This window comes from Colletotrichum truncatum (assembly GCF_014235925.2).
Source record: "Colletotrichum truncatum strain CMES1059 chromosome Unknown Contig_0015, whole genome shotgun sequence".
NCBI classification, from domain to species: domain Eukaryota; kingdom Fungi; phylum Ascomycota; class Sordariomycetes; order Glomerellales; family Glomerellaceae; genus Colletotrichum; species Colletotrichum truncatum.
Window position 1 is genome coordinate 41,626 of NW_027222412.1, and position 17,656 is coordinate 59,281.

Below are 17,656 nucleotides of genomic sequence, written 5' to 3' on the forward strand. Positions count from 1 at the left end.
CTGTGACTTGCCCACCCATCCCCAAATCGAACACAGCTAAAACAGCCCAGCGCAGACGCTAAGCGCACGAGCTTCGCCAGATACCGAGGCACTTCTCCAGTGACACTGCCTTTTAGCTCATTTCGTAGGCCAAGCCCAGCACCCACCACATCACCTCGCGAAGCGAGCATCGATGTTGATCTGCAGCTACTGGTGCTGCTGGCTGCTCTGCATGGCATGGCATGGCTCTGCCAATGTCTCTATGCGACGCCTACTGCATGAGCCCACTCCGTACCACAGGACGGAGAATGGATTCCTTACATACCTCTGCAACCCACCCTTTCCTCCCTGGGTTTTACACCGAGGCACTCGAAGCGACAGCTTCCCTGCTACTATACTTTGAGGAAGGACGGCACCAACGATTGTCAACATGCAGCCTGCAGCACCACGGGTTAGCTGAACACTCTTCCACCAGCAGTGGTCTTCCTCGGCTGTTGAGAGGCATGCCATGGCCATGACCTTGTCAACGTGGAGCTTCGCCGCCACCCAAGCCAGTTCCAGGTCCAGGGCCCCGTCTCAGCCCTCCCGCCGTCCGGTCACTGGTGCTTCATTTTTTCGATGGGGTACGTGGGCACCCACGTCCCAATAACCCGACAATTGAGGTTCCCACCTTAGCTTCGGATAACACATGACTGGACGTACGGTACGTTCACGGGCTTGGATTGTCGTACCAGGTGGTGTTAAACCGTTTTGAGGGTTCGGGTCAATGTCGTGTCGTGTCGTGTTGTGCATGAGAGAGAACGACAGCAACTTGTCCTATATGGATCCCTCAAACCAGGGACGACACATCCAATGCCGACCACAACACTCTGGGTTTCTCCTTTCGCACAACAACATCCTTTTTAATCTTGTGACAGCCTCGACAGCCCGTTACAAATACCTACCCCCATCCTCTCGCAACTAACTCGGTCCTGAACCCAGACGGACCCTCTCTCTCTCTCTCTCTCTCTCTCTCTCTCTCCTCCCCTCTTCCCCTGCTACAACGCAACGGTCTCTAAGCCACCTGGCCCAACCGAGCAAAGCACAAACATAAAATCGATCCAGCTATACAGGTTCGGCGCTAGCAACCAGCGTCACCGTGACGTCCGTCTACGCTCTATTGTCCGCTGTCCCCTCTAATATTTGCCTGTCTATTTTGCCGTTGGTCTCTGTCCGCTCACTGCGCCGGCGTGAGTAACGATTCTGTGAGACGGATTCCCTCTTTTCAACCCAGAACCCTGAGAACTCTGCTGAAGTTACAATGCCTGGTACGTACGGCTTTCGACCCCCTGCTCAAATGTATTCCCACGACCACATTCTTAAAAGGCCTGCCAATCTCTCACCTGCGGCGCAATTCGGTTACCTCAGCCAAGCCTGACCCCCTTCCAATTGTTGGTCCAATGGCGCTGACTCAATTCCTTTCCCCGACCGTTAGTGCCGCTATCGCTTGCCGTGCCGGCTGCAGCTGCGGCTTATTCTTACATTAACGCCCGAATATCCCTCTGGTACGACAGGAAGTTACTCAGCTGCGCCCTTCCTGCGACCCTGTCTGCCTTATGGCTCGAGCGAACCGATCGCTTGAACCAATTCTACGTCCTTGAGCGAGCAGCTCAGAATAAATCATCGGCGAACCGCACTTTTCTAATCTTCGAGGGCAAGTCCTACACATACGCTGAGACTTACGAACAAGTCCTGAAATATGGCACTTGGCTGAAGGAACGTTTCGGCGTAAAGCCCAAGGACATCATCGCAATCAATTTTCAAAACTCCGACACCTTTGTCTTCCTGTGGCTAGGTCTATGGTCAATTGGCGCGAAGCCGGCCTTTATCAACTATAATTTGACAGGCAAACCGCTCGCACATTGTGTCAAGGCTGCTAAGACTTCCTTACTGCTGATAGACCCCAACGTTGTCGACAACGTAGGAGATGATGTTCGCAGCGAGCTGGACACCGTGAGGTTCGTCGTGCTCGATGCAGACCTGCACGATGAAATCGCCGCCACTGCACCCCGACGCGCCCCTGATGCTGACCGATCTGAAGACCAATATCAAAACCTGGCCATTCTTATTTATACGTCAGGCACAACAGGCATGCCAAAACCAGCTATCGTCTCGTGGGCAAAGTGCATTGTTGGCGGTGTCTTCACGTCAAGATTTACCAGTAATTCGGCGAACGAAGTCTTCTATACGGTAGGCACCCTCGCTGCATCTTTCATGCATCTCTAATTTGCGTACAGTCCATGCCCTTATACCATAGCTCAGCTGCACTGTTAGGCTTCGGCAACACGCTTGAAGCCAATGGTACGATCTGCATCGGAAGGAAATTCTCCACCAAGTCGTTTTGGCAAGAGGTTCGTGCATCCAAGGCCACTATCATTCAATACGTTGGTGAGACCTGTCGGTACCTGCTCGCCGCGCCACCTCAGAATGATCCTGTTACCGGCGAATGTCTCGATAAGAAACACAATGTGCGGGTCGCCTTCGGCAACGGCCTGCGGCCAGACGTTTGGAACAGGTTCAAAGACAGGTTCGGTATCGATACGATAGCCGAGTTTTACGCGGCCACAGAAGGTTCTTTTGGCACATGGAACCTCAGCCGCAACGACTTTGCCAAGGGTGCTGTCGGGAGGAACGGTATGCTCTACAGTCTTGTCTTGGGCTTGGACGTTGCCCTGGCTGTGATGGACGAGGACAATGAGATGCCATTGAGAGACAAGAAATCTGGCCTTTGCAAGCCTGCTAAGGCCGGCGAGCCTGGCGAGTTGATGTTCAGGCTGTCACCTACTGACTTGCAGCGCCGCTTCCAAGGGTACTATGGCAACCCGGATGCTACTAAGGCTAAGATCATCCGCAATGTCTTCTCCAAGGGAGATGCCTGGTTCAGGACGGGCGACGTGGTACGGTGGGATTCTGAAGGACGTCTTTTCTTCTCTGACCGCATCGGTGATACGTTCCGCTGGAAGAGCGAAAATGTCTCGACACAGGAGGTCGGTGAAGCTGTCGGATCACATCCCGCTGTGCATGAAGCCAACGTGTATGGCGTGGAGTTGCCTCATCACGACGGCCGGGCGGGATGTGCCGCGGTCGTCCTGGATGGTCAGCCGTCAGAAGAGGTGTTGCGCAGCATCGCACAACATGTAAAAAAGTCGCTGCCCAGATTCGCGCTACCGCTTTTCTTGCGTGTCATGCCACCCGAGGCAATGCAAACAACCGGTACAAATAAACAGCAAAAGCACGGTCTTCGGGCACAGGGTGTGAAACCTGGCAACACGGACACTGGCAGCGTGTACTGGCTGAAAAATGATACATACGTCCCCTTTTCAGAGCGAGACTGGGATGAGATTAACGGTGGGCGGGTTAAGCTGTAAACCCTGTTTCTGGATTCAATTAGATGCGAGCGAGATACCATTGTTGGTTTGATTCTTCTATTAGGACATAGTTGACCCTGGCTTGGCTGTCAGTTTAACACGTGTATACACATATACATTGCAGTTTTTGTGTTGTTGAGGCAAACTTTTCGTTTTCCCTGAGTGTAACCTGTTATGAGTTCCTAAATACATTGTGGTTCCGGATCCCGTCCGAACAATGTGCAGAAGGTCCTTACGAAGAGTAATCGACATTTTCACCCGGTGAACTACTAGACCATGGGTCACCTCGCGTAATATTTACGAGGGCACCTACGAATGCCTCAACTATGCCCATACACTCTCTCGCATTATGAGCGACGCAGCTGTCGGCATTTGCTATAACATCCTATATAGAATGGGTGTAAAAGGGGTGTTTCCTCATCTTTCTGGCTCCATTGGCTACGTGCGGAATGAATTATGTAGTGGCAGTCGACCGGGTGAAGACTGTAGATATCTTCAGGCAGCAGGTCCGTAACTTTTTCTCTACGCAGATTTCACCGCAGGACACTATGTTGTTGAGTGATCTATCCCAACCTCGTCATTCACCAGCAATGGTAACTTGATATCAGTTAGGATATGAGTTTACTGTTCAAAATCACCGTAGAGCGAGACGGCCAATGCAATTCACTGTCCTATTGATGTTCTTGTATATAAACACAAAAGCTAGAATTGCCCGGATATAGGCCTCGCCCAACACCTGTGACGCAACCCAACTTACGAATATAAGCATCAGTACTCGAATCAGCTGTAGAACGGAACGCATTCACAAGCAAATCGCAAAGGATATCACGAAAGATGAGCAACAACGGCCCTCCCTCCCCCAACACTGACCCCCCGACCCCTCCGGCGACACCTAGGCCTTCGCAGCGCTAGAGCGACGATGTTGTTGTGCCAAGGTTCTGATGAAGCACCCAGGTAGAAAGTGAAGCAAGATGCCCTCAGTAGGCAATAAATTCAGTCTTTCAACGCTTCAATGTTTCCCACTGACTACTCAATGACCCGAGAATGGCGATGTAGGGTGCCTAAAGCAAGCTTGATCCTCCGCAGTTTATGTACCAAGGAGTTTTTTTTTTTTTTTTTTTTTTTTCAAGATATCAATGATTGCGGTGCCCATAATACACTTACTTAGGTATCCTACTTTTAACAGGTCTGAAGGTATGCTCAAATGGCCTTTTACGATGCCATGTGAACATAGTGGCCTTGTCTATTCTTAGTATCGTCAGAGTTACATGCTTCAACGGTTGCCCGCTCTTGTTTTCACAGTTCGAAGGTCCAAAATAGTAGGGCTTATTGCCGACTGGTCAGACGGCGCTCTGTCTTTGTAGGAATCCCGTAGGGAGACGAGCAGCGGGATGGACCTCTAGGGTCATCAGCTACCGATGGCAATGGTTCTCAGGCACTGTAAACGACGCAACTAAATTCACCGAGGCAAGGGCGGAATGCAAGAAGACGGAAACGTCAATATGGCCGTAGGACAACCTATGTACCAGCCCAAGAATGACGGGTGCAGCTCGACGTAGCCCAGTTCTAGCAAAACACACGAGAGACATTGTAATCTCAATGCCCAAGAGAGATATTACCACGCTGATAGTATGCGATGGTCCGTTACAGGGTGAGATCCTCAAGGGATTTCATGGCATATCACTGCGTTATGGTAAAGGGAAGATGGGACGTTGACATGACTGGACGGCTTCCAACGGCGGATTATGGGATCGGGCGGCCGGCAGTCGGGGCTTGACGGCAGACGTCGGCGACTAGAAGACCCGGGGGGTCGGTTGTCGGCGATGGCGTGCGAGGAAAAACGGGGTAAGGCGGCGTCAGTTCATGGGACCGGACGTGGTGGCGTGGGTGCTCTGAACCCTTTCGAGACCAACGACAGGCGCGGCGCATGTGCATGAAGGTGGGGGAAGCGACGAAAGGGCTGGGAGAAGGACGAATGGTGGAATGAGGTGATGAGTGAGTGAATTGACTCATATGACGGCGAAGGACAGAAACCTTCGAGAGCAGTTGACATGTTGTGCACGTCACAGCGAAAAAGCCGTGGCTTGGAGATATTCTCGGAGCTACCGCTGGAGGACTCCAAGCACCATGCATGTTGAGGCATAATGCTACCCAGTAGTCCAGCGACAGCCAGAGTGGAGGCACCAGGTAGTCAAGCTTAGAGATAAGGTCTCGAATAGCAGGACATATCGCCCTGTAAGCTGAGCTAGGCGCTAGGAGCTAGGAGCTAGGAGTTAATGGGAGCATCAAGGTGTGCTGTAATAGTGGTCAATTAGGGGACAGCGCCCCATGATGTGCCTTGGGCCAAGGATGATGTAATCGAGCACGCCATCGAGGCTAACCCAAAGGGGGTATGGAGGGGTAGTGACACCTGAGGAGAAAAAAAGCCCCTCCAACGCGGGGCAGCTCTTGCTGTGTACATAGTAATTACACATTGGATGTAGAATGATGGAAGTGAGCTTGGAGGGAGGGGAACAGCACCCCTCTCTTCCCTTCTTGCTGCTTTGGTAGGAGGGGGAACTATGCTCCTCACGCTGGTTGCACCGACAATCCTGAGACTGGAATGCCATTGATCGTTGGCATGTCAGCCTGATGGATTCAGCTACAAATACAATTGTGGTTGGAATCAGACAGCAGAGCTGAATCATTATGAACTAAAGGTAGAGGCAAGAGGTCGGCGGCTTTGACAATGCGGGGGCCCCGCCCAGCACACCCCAAAAAGCTGTCTTGAAGAGATAACCCAAGTACATGAGATGTACCTACCAAACCACGCCAATTGCCTGTTGCAGACAGCTCACTTCTAAAATCATGGGTTGGCTCGGTGATTCTAAGAATTTGCGATTGCAATCATGGACTCTATAGTGCACTTGTGTAAAGCAGCGCAGACATGCCTGAGCAAGGCAGATGGAAACCACGGAATGAGCTGACAGCTTGGGCAAAAGACGATCCGCATACTCGTACGGAGTGGTATAAGGAAAGACAGTCGCTCACAAAATGTAGGGGGGGAATAAAAAAGGGTTGAATAAGGTGAGGGTACCTGGGACCCCTACCACACCAAGACCACCCCCAAGCGGGAGGCATATGTATCCGGAGCTTGAGAGATAGATGCCTGACCTTAGTCGAACCGTAGGGTGCTCATTCTGCAGCTATTTATTCCACGTCGTGTCCCGCACCATCGCCTGCTCTCGGCCTCTCCTCTTCTCTCGCTTCCTCTCTTCTATTCATCTGGACTTTCTATTCCTCTCCTACAAACACTCTCGTCCAAACTTATTCCCGTTAATCATCCAACATCTGACACAATGGCTGACCAGCGCCCCGCTCCGTAAGTCCTGCCACCCTTCCCATCATCCATTATGTCTTGCCCCGCGTCGACCTTACCCCACCATCGCCATTATCATCACCCAAGGCCAGCTCAAATCCAGACGACGGCCAGTAGTTTCTTTCGACTCATCCGGTCAACGGCAACTTCTGCTACAACTCATAGCTGACATTTCCCTGCAGTCTTCGTCTCGGCACCATCGCCCCCAACTTCAAGGCCGAGACCACCAACGGTCCCATCGACTTCCACGAGTTCGTCGGCGACAACTGGGTTGTCTTCTTCTCTCACCCCGAGGACTACACCCCCGTCTGCACCACCGAGCTCGGTGCCTTTGCCAAGCTTGAGCCCGAGTTCACCAAGCGTGGCGTCAAGCTGATCGGCCTTTCTGCCAACACCCTCGGCAGCCACGAGGGCTGGATCAAGGACATTGACGAGGTCACTGGCTCTCGCGTTTCCTTCCCCATCATCGCCGACAAGGAGCGCAAGGTCGCCTACGCCTACGACATGCTCGACTACCAGGACACCACCAACGTTGACGAGAAGGGCATTGCCTTCACCATCCGCTCCGTCTTCATCATCGACCCCAAGAAGACCATCCGTACCATCCTCTCCTACCCTGCCTCCACCGGCCGTAACTCCGCCGAAGTTCTCCGCATTGTCGACTCTCTCCAGACCGGCGACAAGCACAAGATCACCACTCCTATCAACTGGGTTCCTGGTGACGACGTCATTGTCCACCCCAGCATCAAGACCGAGCAGGCCAAGGAGATCTTCCCCGAGGTTCGCATTGTCAAGCCCTACCTGCGCTTCACCCCTTTGCCCAAGGACAAGGCCACCGTCGCTTAAGTGCTGGTGGTCTTGAATGGAATTTAGTATGGGGGCGTTTTGCTGAGTGACGAGACCGACTTTGGTAGCCAAGTCTCAGTAGATCCTTTGAGACATTGGTGGTGATAACTTTACCCACGACTCGGACGAAACCAACAAATCGACTAAGAGGAAAGAGGGGAAAAAGAAAAGAAAAAAAGCCAAAGAAAAAGCTGGTCTTCTCTGCGTGATGGAGAGGATAATACCCAGGCGGCGCTGCACCAACATGGTACAACACGCTTCGTCCTGCCCGATACCCCCTCATGTGGTCCAGGCAACTGGCCCAGACAAGGTCCTTGGAGGAGGACATGCTTCCCGTAGAACGTACGAAATAATGAGATATGCCCAAACACTGCTGCTTCTTCTCCCTTCTGATATGCTGATCTACTCCGAGCATGTTATCCAATCATCCCGTGCTGTAGACATTTGAGGGCGACTGTATGGTGGATGGAGCCAGTCAATTGCTCTGGTGATCATAGTGTTCTGATTACATGGGGTGACTGACATACGCGCCTCGCCTATGAGGTTATTAACAATTGCATGGCCGAGAACATTTACCATCGGCCACAAACGAGTCAAAAGTGGTTGACACCTTGTTATCAATCATCAATGGAACATTCAACATAGGTCGCGGTAAACAATGAACCGAGTTAATGCGTGTGCCGTCATGATACCGTAATCAGGGAAATGATGGAACTCGGTGAATGGCACACAAAACTGTTGGCCGAGGTCAAGGAGAGAAGACGAGATGAAGTTGAATATTTGCATCGTCACACATATGGGAGCCATTGTCCCGGTGGACAAGGGGGGCGGGGGTAAGCGAGTCCAGAGCTTGGGAGCTCATGGCTCTGGTAGCAGCAAGTGCCATGTGTCTTTAATTTAGCCGCCGTATGACGGATGAGTATATACTATGTACTATTGTTGATCAAAGTTGGGGACTGCTCAGGTACAGGCTCAGGGGCCTGTTACACGTTGACGACTGTCTCTCGTTCTGTGCTGTTTGAACGGCTTACCCCTTCAGGTGGACGCTGCTATGACTCGGCCGACGAGAGATAGGCCATTACAGAAAAGGGCACGGCCGGATGGTCCAGCTACAAAGTTACCTGACCCGGCGACTGTGCTGTGGTGCTGTGCCTGAGGCTGCGTAGCACCACCGGCTTCGAGAAAGCGCCTGGCCGGAACTGAATGGTTTGGGCGGGCTGCAGCAATAGTTTATGCTATAGCAGATGTAAGTCTACGGCCAGATGAAGTAAGCGTGGTAGGCAAGTAAACGGAAATTGGTTTGCGTAGTAGATCCAGTCGCGCTGGACCCAACCCTGGGCGCGGCACGAGATAATTAGTATGCCCTCTAGACGAAGTAATGTTGGAGCGACTCCGGATTCCAGGAACACCTGGGGGATGTTGAAACATTGGCACCCACCACATGACAAATGGCCGGGTTACCACGTTTTCCGGGTAACTGACTCTCTGCGGGAGGCTGGTAATGTATCCATTGCCTCGGAGCGTACGGAGTACCAAAGCTAAGGGGTCGCAGGGCATGGGAGGAGGAGAAGAAGGAGGAAGAGGAATAAGAAGAGCCTGGCGGGGTCATCAGAATGCCTGTCCTGGGATGGCTCGCTCCCCTGAGACTTGACAGCAACCCCCCGGGGGGCGTTGTTTGTTTCCGTAGGAGAGCTGGGCGTTTGGTGGCAGTGGCGGGAAGGGGTTGGAAGCGTCATTTTAGTGTCAGCGTACCTTGCTGTAGCATCAGCAGCATCAGAACTTGTGGTTCTCGTCAAAGTCTCACCCCCCCTAGGTTCTGACGGAGGTCCTATCCGTGACATACGGAGAAAGGATGGCCACGAACGGGCAACGTGGAAGACGAAGGCAAGACTAACTAGCTGGCAGCGGGCAGGTAGCGTAACAAGGTCCAGACGAGCGGTGTCGACTGGGCCCAGGGGGCTAGGGTCAAGGGTCAAGGGGCCAGCCGGGGAGCAGGGGCATGGTACCTCAACCCAGTTAGCAACGGTGATTGTTAGTGATTGCTTAGTGCCCGTTTTCTCCTCTTTGCCCCCTCTCATCGCCCTCGCTCTATTTTGCCTTGATGAACCTCAAGAGCAAAAGGGTAGCTGCCAAGCACCAGAAATTAACCAAATAGCCGGAATGTCCTTTCGAATTTCTCTTTCCGTTTGGTCATGATGAAAGGGCTAGGGTATTATTCTTTTCCTCCTTGAGCTGATTGGTGATACTGGCACCACCCACACACACATAACGCACACACTGGCTGCACTCATACTAGTAGAGAATAGCGCCAGCGTTTCTGCAAGAGAAGGAACGCAGAAAGTACCAGGGGAGGGGGGGGGGGGGGAGGGAAGAAAAAAGGGTCTCGTTGCAGCTCGATCGTCTGATGTTTTTTTCCTGTTGTTTTATCTCTCCTGACGCAGCCGCATGGTTCCGGTTGACGGTGCATGGGCCGGCCGGCGGGAGCGGAGGAACGGCGCTCCAGAGTAGACGCTATATTATCCGTAGCGCTGCAAACTTCGTACTACTTTGGACCTAAAATTTATTCAGTCAAGCTAACACATGGCATAGTCTGCAATCCGCACTTGGTAGCAGTGGTTGAGTTTTGGAGGCGGTAGTGGTAGTAGTAGTAGTAGTAATAGTAGTACCTAGTAGTAGTAGCGGTACACACTGTATCCGTGTATCCGTAAGCTTAAGACAGGACAGCGCCCCCGTCAGTTAGCTTCTTTCTTACCCTCTCCCATCCCCTCGTCTGCGCCCACGGCTTGAGGGGTCGAGTGACGCCTTAATACAACAATACATAGTACTAGAGCGGATACCTTGGTACTTGGTGGTTGGATAGAAAGTACGTACTCTCAGGATATCTTTTGTCCCCCTCAGCAGAACTCCGGGCAAAGAGCGTGGGCCAGGGGGTCAGTGCGCAGACATGAGCAGTTTAGTGGAGGCTGGATGAGAGCCTCTATTAGTGCATAGCATGCATTTACACGACACATATCTTGCCTCAATTCGCTAACCGCAAAGTACCCTCCCTATCTGGTGTAAGGTACTACTTGGAGCAGCACGCACTAATTACTACGTAACCTGTTCTTTACAGAGTGTAGTAGAGTGTTGACCCGAGGTGTTTAGTGGATGGCAGGAAGTGTGATGAATAATAGTAAGTATGTGTGTTGGAATATCATTTTTGCTATACGCATATGCACAAGTAAATGCCTAAGCCTAGAGCTCGAGGTATCTTTCATAAGTGGAGTAGGGGCCAGCGTGTGTGTGTGTATATGCGTACAGAGATGATTCAGGTATTCAATCAGGGGGTGCTGAATGTGGCTCACCACTGCACGGAACATGTGGAAGGAAGGAAGTATCGAAGGTACTCTATACCGACGATGTCGGAGGCAAGGTACTCCCGTCTACATGCGCCTTGCCTTAACCGTTCAGTTGGGGCTCTCCGCCTCTGAACCAACTTGCATCCAACCTTTTGACTTCCCCCTCCTCTCTCTTCCTCTCTATCTCTCCTGTTCCCTTTTTTTTTTTTTTTTCCCTTGTGTCTTTATTTTCAAGTATCTTCTTTTGCTTCTCCCTCCTTCCCACTCATAAAGGGTACTAGTAGTCTGGATTGACAAGCAAAGCTAACTTTTTTTTTTCTTCTCCTTTCCTTCCTCTCCCTCCTCTCTTGCCCACCTCGGTACATTTAGACAGCCTTATTACGGATACGCCTAAGCATCCAGATCTGACTTTCGCAACTGAATTGTACCTGAGTGCGCAGCTTGTTTGTACCGTTTTAAGCATCAATGGCCAAGGGCGGCCTTCATTAAGGTACGCACGTACAGGCTGGATAGCGCAATAATCTCCATCCCACCCCCCCCCCCTTTTTTTTTTTTTTTTTTTTTTTCACTGCTGGGCTCTCCTATCCAGTGCAGAGGTTCATCACTAGCCCCATTTTCCCATCTCCATTCTTACCGCCCGCCGTCTTCTCCTCTGTGTGACCTTAACCACACACAGTCGTCGTCTACTGCAGATAGAACGGTGATGCATCGCGCCCCCCCGTCGCATCACATCGTACCGTATCGTACCTGTCTATCGCGCGTATCATAGCACACTCACCGCGCGCCCGGTCCTCTTTTCTTTACTATACGCGGTGTGCCTTGCGTTGCAGTGTGCAGTGTGCAGAAGCGACTGCAAGTGAACGCTGAAACCCGTTTTCTGCCTCACTCACTCTCCCTCTCTTTCTCTCACTCTCCCCCTCATCATTCAGTTTCCACTCTTACTACTCCTCATACTTCCCCTCATCCCATCCGTCCATCCCACCTCTACCTCTCTCTCCCTCTCTGCGGCTGTACAGATAGATACCTCCGGGCCTCGCATGCTCATAACTTCGTTTAGTACTTCTCACTCGCAGGCCCGACCCGCCCAGCCCACTTCTTCCCTCGTGTCCCCGTCGGACTTGAAGCTGCTTTTCACTTTTTGACCCGGCGCCTAGTCTGTGCGCCTACGCCCAACACCAGGCCGAACCGAACAGGTCGCTTTCTTCTCGCTTCGCCTACACTACGTCCACCTACCACACACAACACACACTCACAGACATAGATTCATACACACCCATCACTGATCCTCGGCCAAAGCAAGACGCCTTTTCTTGCTTTCCCAACTAGTGTCATCGACAGATCCCCCTTCCGCCCAAAAGGTGCAGGACAGGCATCTGGAAATTAATAACTGCAACCCTGCTGGTGGTCTTTGGCCCGTTGCCGTTCCCCGCTGTCTGCCACAATACACACACATACGCACCTCCCTCCCTCTGCGGCCACCGCTGCTTTTCGGACTGTTGCTCCTCTTTTTTTTATTTTTATTTCTTTAATTTTTTTGCTGGACCCCCTCTTCCCCCTTTCCCTGACGCGCCTTATTTCGTTACCTTGTCCGACTGGCTACACCTTACCCTACCGTACCTTACCTTGCCGTACCTTTCCTCAGGTACCATCCATTGAGAGTAGACTCCCCTAGCTGCTCTTTCTCGTGTCCCTGAATCGCTTCGTGGTCGCCGTCGCCGTCGCCGTTACTATCCCCGTCGGTCGGTCGCCATTGCTTCTCCGTCACTCGTAAGATCAGCTTTTCCGGTCATCTGTCCGTGTCCTGATCTGAGAAGGATAGGGGCATCTAACGCGAGCACGCGGCAAGTCACCTTCGCTTCACTTAACCCGAATTCGACTCGATCCGTCTTTGCCGATTTCGTCCTTGACCCGGTCGACAGACTGTTCAACTCCCTGTGCCCATTTGGCCCCAGGTGCGTACATGTTTTTTTGCCCGTCATATCCAGTATACTTCCATCTCACCCTTCTGCCTGTCCTATGTGCTGTTCTTTTTGCCTCGTGCTCGTTACCCCCGTCCACTCCTAGTCCTAGTCTCCATCCATCCCCGTCCATCCCCATCCTGATCCTGTCCCATTTGGCCCTCCACTCCCCAGCCCACATCCCACTCTATCTCTTGTGCGCCGCTTCCTGTCAACTGTGGAGAGCAGAGCCAGAAACGGAGAGCCAGTGCTAGAAACACGCACAAAACGACACGGACAACAAGGCCTTGTCCCTCAGCCCAGCCCAGCCCAGCCTAGCCGAGAGGCCCAGTCTACCCAGACGTGTCCACCTCTGGGAGACAGATACACTTGCACGCACACATGCTTCCACACATTTACACACTTCTCAAACAACTACCTTCACACACACACACATACGACAGAGACGTAAATCGAGGCGAGGCGAGACGAGACACTCACGCCTCGAAAGAGAGCCACTGTCACGACCCCAGCCGGGAGCCATCAAAACTACCGCCTGAGCCATACCCGTCATCCGGACAGGGGCCCCAGTAGAGAGTCAGGCCAACCGATGATCCCTGGCTGAGTCGCTTGATCCAGGGTCCCCGTTCGGTCCAAGATAGCTCTCTTCGCTTCTTTTCTTCTTTTCAACGTAACCCGGCTTCTGGTCCTCACGGATCGGCCCTTCCCCCTCTCCCTCCTTCATACACACGGTCTTCCTCCACCATCTTGCGGCTGTGCTTGTTGTTGTCGTTGCGATCTTCCCACGGCTAACACTAAGAACTTCGCTCTTCTCCTCCACTGCTCTTTCCATTCTCCTCTTTACCCTTCATCTCTGTTCCCTCTCGAACATCCTCGCTAGCTCACGGTGCTGGCGTCGATCTGCGTTAACGATAATTGTTTGGGAACACTCGTTGTCGCCGCCTTTTAACGCTTTCACTTGCTTGAATTGGTGTTGCGGACCCCTCTCTCATCTTCGCCCCGCATGAAAAACCTCTCAGTCCCCTTTTCGTGCCTTTGAGCCTTCCTCCCCCGCCTTTTACGTCAATCTAGGCTCTGCTACACAACCCTACTGAGGCTGTCCATACAGCCTGAGGGTTGATTCTGCCGCAATGTCTGGCCCGGGACTAACCTCGAACCAGTCTCACGCGCAGAACGACCTCTCGCGCTTCTCCGACTCGGAGCCGGAGCAAGACCGGTCTCCTCCTGGAAAGACAACCTCCGACATTCTTTCGGGCGTCTATCGAGGCTTCAAAAAGTTTGCCCCGAGCAGAGACGACTCGTCTAAGCTGTCGAGACAACCCTCCCTCTCTCACCTCGGCCTCAAAAGTATCTCTCCGAGCTCGAACTCCACTCCCTCTCCTCCTCCTTCCGCGACGCCCACGCCCGTTCCAAGCTCGTCCAAGAACCGTCCCCTTCAGCATGGGAGGAGTCTGAGTCTGCAGAGCAGTCTCGCCAAACCCCTGCCCGAACCACCACCTTCGCAGCCTTCGCCCACAGGAGCCGACGTCCCTTTCGCTGCCCACTACAATTACGGCAGCCTTGGTGCTATAGAAGAGGCTCCGGCTGATGATATGGAAAGTCGCACTAGTACAATGGACTCTAGTGTTTCGGTGGATAAGGCACAAATGTACACCGGTGGAATGGGTTACAACACCGACATGGCCAGCAGCCAAAGCAGTCTGGCCAGCTCATCGAGGCAAGATGGAGGGGAAGAAATGAGGGAGAACCTGACGCCACGGAGTAACGGCCCCTTATCAGCAGGCCCTTCACCCTCTTCCAACACAGGCAGAGCGCCTGCCGTAGGCACGCCCACTGCCTCCTCCTCCTCGGCGCATCTTTCAGGGCTCATGTGTAATGTCCATCGTACGACAGGCAGGGAGCCACATCCACTTGTCGGAGCCACAACGACAATCCTGGGTGATAAGCTCTACGTTTTTGGTGGAAGGATATTGTCTAGGAGCCGCCCTGCCCCCTTGACCTCCGATCTATACGAGCTGGATCTTATTCGTCGACACTGGTCGAAGCTCGAAACAAGCGGCGACATACCGCCCCCACGATATTTCCACTCCATGTGTCCCCTGGGAGACACCAAGTTAGTCTGTTATGGTGGAATGTCTCCTACGCCGAACCAGTCCGGTACAGGCCCGGACCAGCAGCCCGAAGTGACGGTCATGTCGGACATTTATATCTACGACGTTCCAACCCGGAAATGGACCTTTATACCCACTCAAGAAGCCCCCCAGGGCCGCTACGCACACTGCGCCTGTATTCTACCCACCTCAGCTTCCTTTACGTCACACAAGGCGCCGCTGTCGGCCCTGCAGCATAACCCGTCGTCGGGCAACCCCAACGAAGGAAGGATAGGAATCAACATAGATGGGTCTGGCGGCGCCGAGATGGTGGTTGTAGGTGGCCAGGACGGCGCAAACCACTACATTGAGCAGATTAGTGTTTTCAACCTACGAAGCCTTAAGTGGACATTTATCGAACCGCTCGACAAGAGTTGCGGCGCTTATAGGAGCGTCGTCGCGCCTCTACCTCCTTCGGTGACGGCACGAATTGGCAAGTCGAGTGCGAATGGTTTCCAGCGGGACGGCGGCATCAGCCAAGAATCTCGAGAGCCAGGGTCATCAATGCTAATCTACTCCAACTATAACTTCCTGGACGTCAAGCTCGAACTGCAAGTCCGATCTTCGGACGGCACTTTGACGGAAAAGCCAATGTCAGGCTCTTACTCGCCCCCAGGTCTGCGATTCCCCAACGGCGGCGTTATCGACACATACTTTGTCGTAAGCGGCACGTACCTCACGTCGTCGAAGCAAGAATACGCTTTGTGGGCTCTGGATTTGAAGACATTGACTTGGTCGCGGATTGACGCGGGGGGCGCCGTCTTCAGTCAGGGCAGCTGGAATCGTGGCGTGCTATGGAATCGCAGAAACACGTTTGTAATTCTTGGCAATCGGAAACGAAGTCTTGTCGACGACTATAATCACCGACGAATCAACTTTTCCAATGTTTGCATGGTTGAGCTGGAGGCATTCGGTTTCTACGACAATCCCAGGAAGACTAGCCCAATGTCTGGATTTGTCTCCGCCAGCAGCCCCTACACCGGTCCCGGCTTAAGTTTGGCTAGAAAAGCTGGTTCCACGGCAGGCGGGCGCTTCCATTCGAGGGCTTCCGAAGAGCTGGGCGAGAAGGCGCTCGCTTTACGTGAGTTATCAGACATGGATATCCTGTGTTTGCATGGAGAAAGAATACCCATTAACTCGAGGATTGTGGCGCGACGTTGGGGACCATACTTTGTGCAGTTGTTGCGCGAAGGCACAGCAACCCAGGACGGTAGTGATGCTATGACCTTGCGGTCAGGGCTCGGTAGTGCCGTTCGGAATTCTACCTTGACCATTACGCCTTCTCGTAACACGATTGAGAGCACAACTTCTTCCATGGCTAGTACGGCACTCTCGTCTGGATCATCAGCCAAGCCTCCCAGCACAGCCCCGACTAGTGCCTCTGCAGCCTCTTTCTCTCTTCCGGGCTCAGGCTCCGGCGGCGTCGACCCAACCGCTGTTAACTCGGCCCCGACTCCAAGATCGCTGCCACCCAACTCCAGACCACGATGTCTTTACCTCCCGCACACCTATCTTACCGTTCAGGCTCTTCTCCATTTCCTCTATACGTCCTCGCTACCGCCGCCGTCATCACCACTGTGCACCCCCCCTATTCTATGCTCACTCCTTCAAATAGCCCGACCTTATCGAATTGACGGGCTTCTCGAGGCGGTGGTCGAACGCCTACACGCCCTTCTGGATTCGAGGAATGCGGCCGCTGTTTTCAATGCCACCGCTATGGCTGCCGGTGGTGGTCGCGGCATAGACGGCTCATTGAACCCCAACTTCTTCATCCCTATCGACGGCATGGGCTCGCCGTTGTCCCTCTCCGATGGCTCTCAGAATGGAAACAGCAGCACGGATCTGCAGGGTCTTGGTTCTCGCACCGCTGCATTGCGCATCAACACTGCCACATCTTCCGGGCGGCCATCCAGCGACGAGCTCAGCGCGACAACGAGTGTCAGCGGGTCCGAATGGAGCTCCGAGATTGGGGATTCCGAGCGCGGGGGCTTGCGTGAAGTCTGGGGTGGTGAGCTCAGCTCTGTCATTGGTCTGCAGAAGCGAGGACTGCGCGGCCTCATGGAAGGCAGGAGAATGCGCGAGCGTACCGGGACCAACTCCGGCACTGGCATGAGCGCAGGCATGGTTCCGTATGGTGGACAGGGTCGGGTTGGTCTTGGCATTGCCGGATCGTGATGAAAGCTGTGTAAGAGGCTTGGGAGTGATGGCAGATGGAGCCCGGGGCGCGGAAGTAATGAACTTATGATAGCATGGCCAAATCCAGCATTATTCATCAACAAAGTTGGCCGTATGACCTAGTGCATGTGACATTGTACAGCACGGGGGGGGGGCTCATGAGATGGCGTTGGATGGAAGATGAGAAAGGTGCGTCGCGGGCTGTTGCTGATTGATAAGAACGAGAACGGGTGCTTCGTGACCCCGTCGACCAGTGTCTTGGCTGGAACCTCTTTATACCATGTCAAGGACGCGCGCAAACGCTCGTGATTTCGGGCAGCAATCAGGAAACGGGTCTTTGTATATCTGGTTAGTTTTGGCTACCCACACATGTCTATCTAAAGCGAAGTTCGGGGGGAAGAAAAATCTACAATGTCATCCGCCGATTGTCTGTTTTTTTTTTACC

At 53.1% G+C, this 17,656-nt stretch overlaps 3 protein-coding genes across 3 annotated transcripts; all 3 read left to right on the forward strand.

Moving 5' to 3' along the window:
- Positions 1-1,279: 1,279 nt before the first annotated feature.
- On the forward strand, positions 1,280-3,386 carry CTRU02_215295 (long-chain fatty acid; the record flags this gene model as incomplete). Its single annotated transcript, XM_036731490.1, has 3 exons — positions 1,280-1,286; positions 1,454-2,208; positions 2,256-3,386. 3 exons carry the CDS (start codon positions 1,280-1,282, stop codon positions 3,384-3,386), a joined length of 1,893 nt encoding a protein of 630 aa, XP_036576698.1.
- Positions 3,387-6,724: 3,338 nt separating this feature from the next.
- On the forward strand, positions 6,725-7,590 carry CTRU02_215296 (AhpC/TSA family protein; the record flags this gene model as incomplete). The annotated part of the gene is made up of 2 exons (XM_036731491.1): positions 6,725-6,747; positions 6,927-7,590. The coding sequence occupies 2 exons, from the start codon at positions 6,725-6,727 to the stop codon at positions 7,588-7,590; spliced, it is 687 nt and encodes a 228-aa protein (XP_036576699.1).
- A 6,426-nt stretch (positions 7,591-14,016) lies between these two features.
- CTRU02_215298 (kelch domain-containing protein) lies at positions 14,017-17,211 on the forward strand (the record flags this gene model as incomplete). Its single annotated transcript, XM_036731493.1, has 1 exon — positions 14,017-17,211. The coding sequence occupies one exon, from the start codon at positions 14,017-14,019 to the stop codon at positions 17,209-17,211; it is 3,195 nt and encodes a 1,064-aa protein (XP_036576700.1).
- Positions 17,212-17,656: the final 445 nt, after the last annotated feature.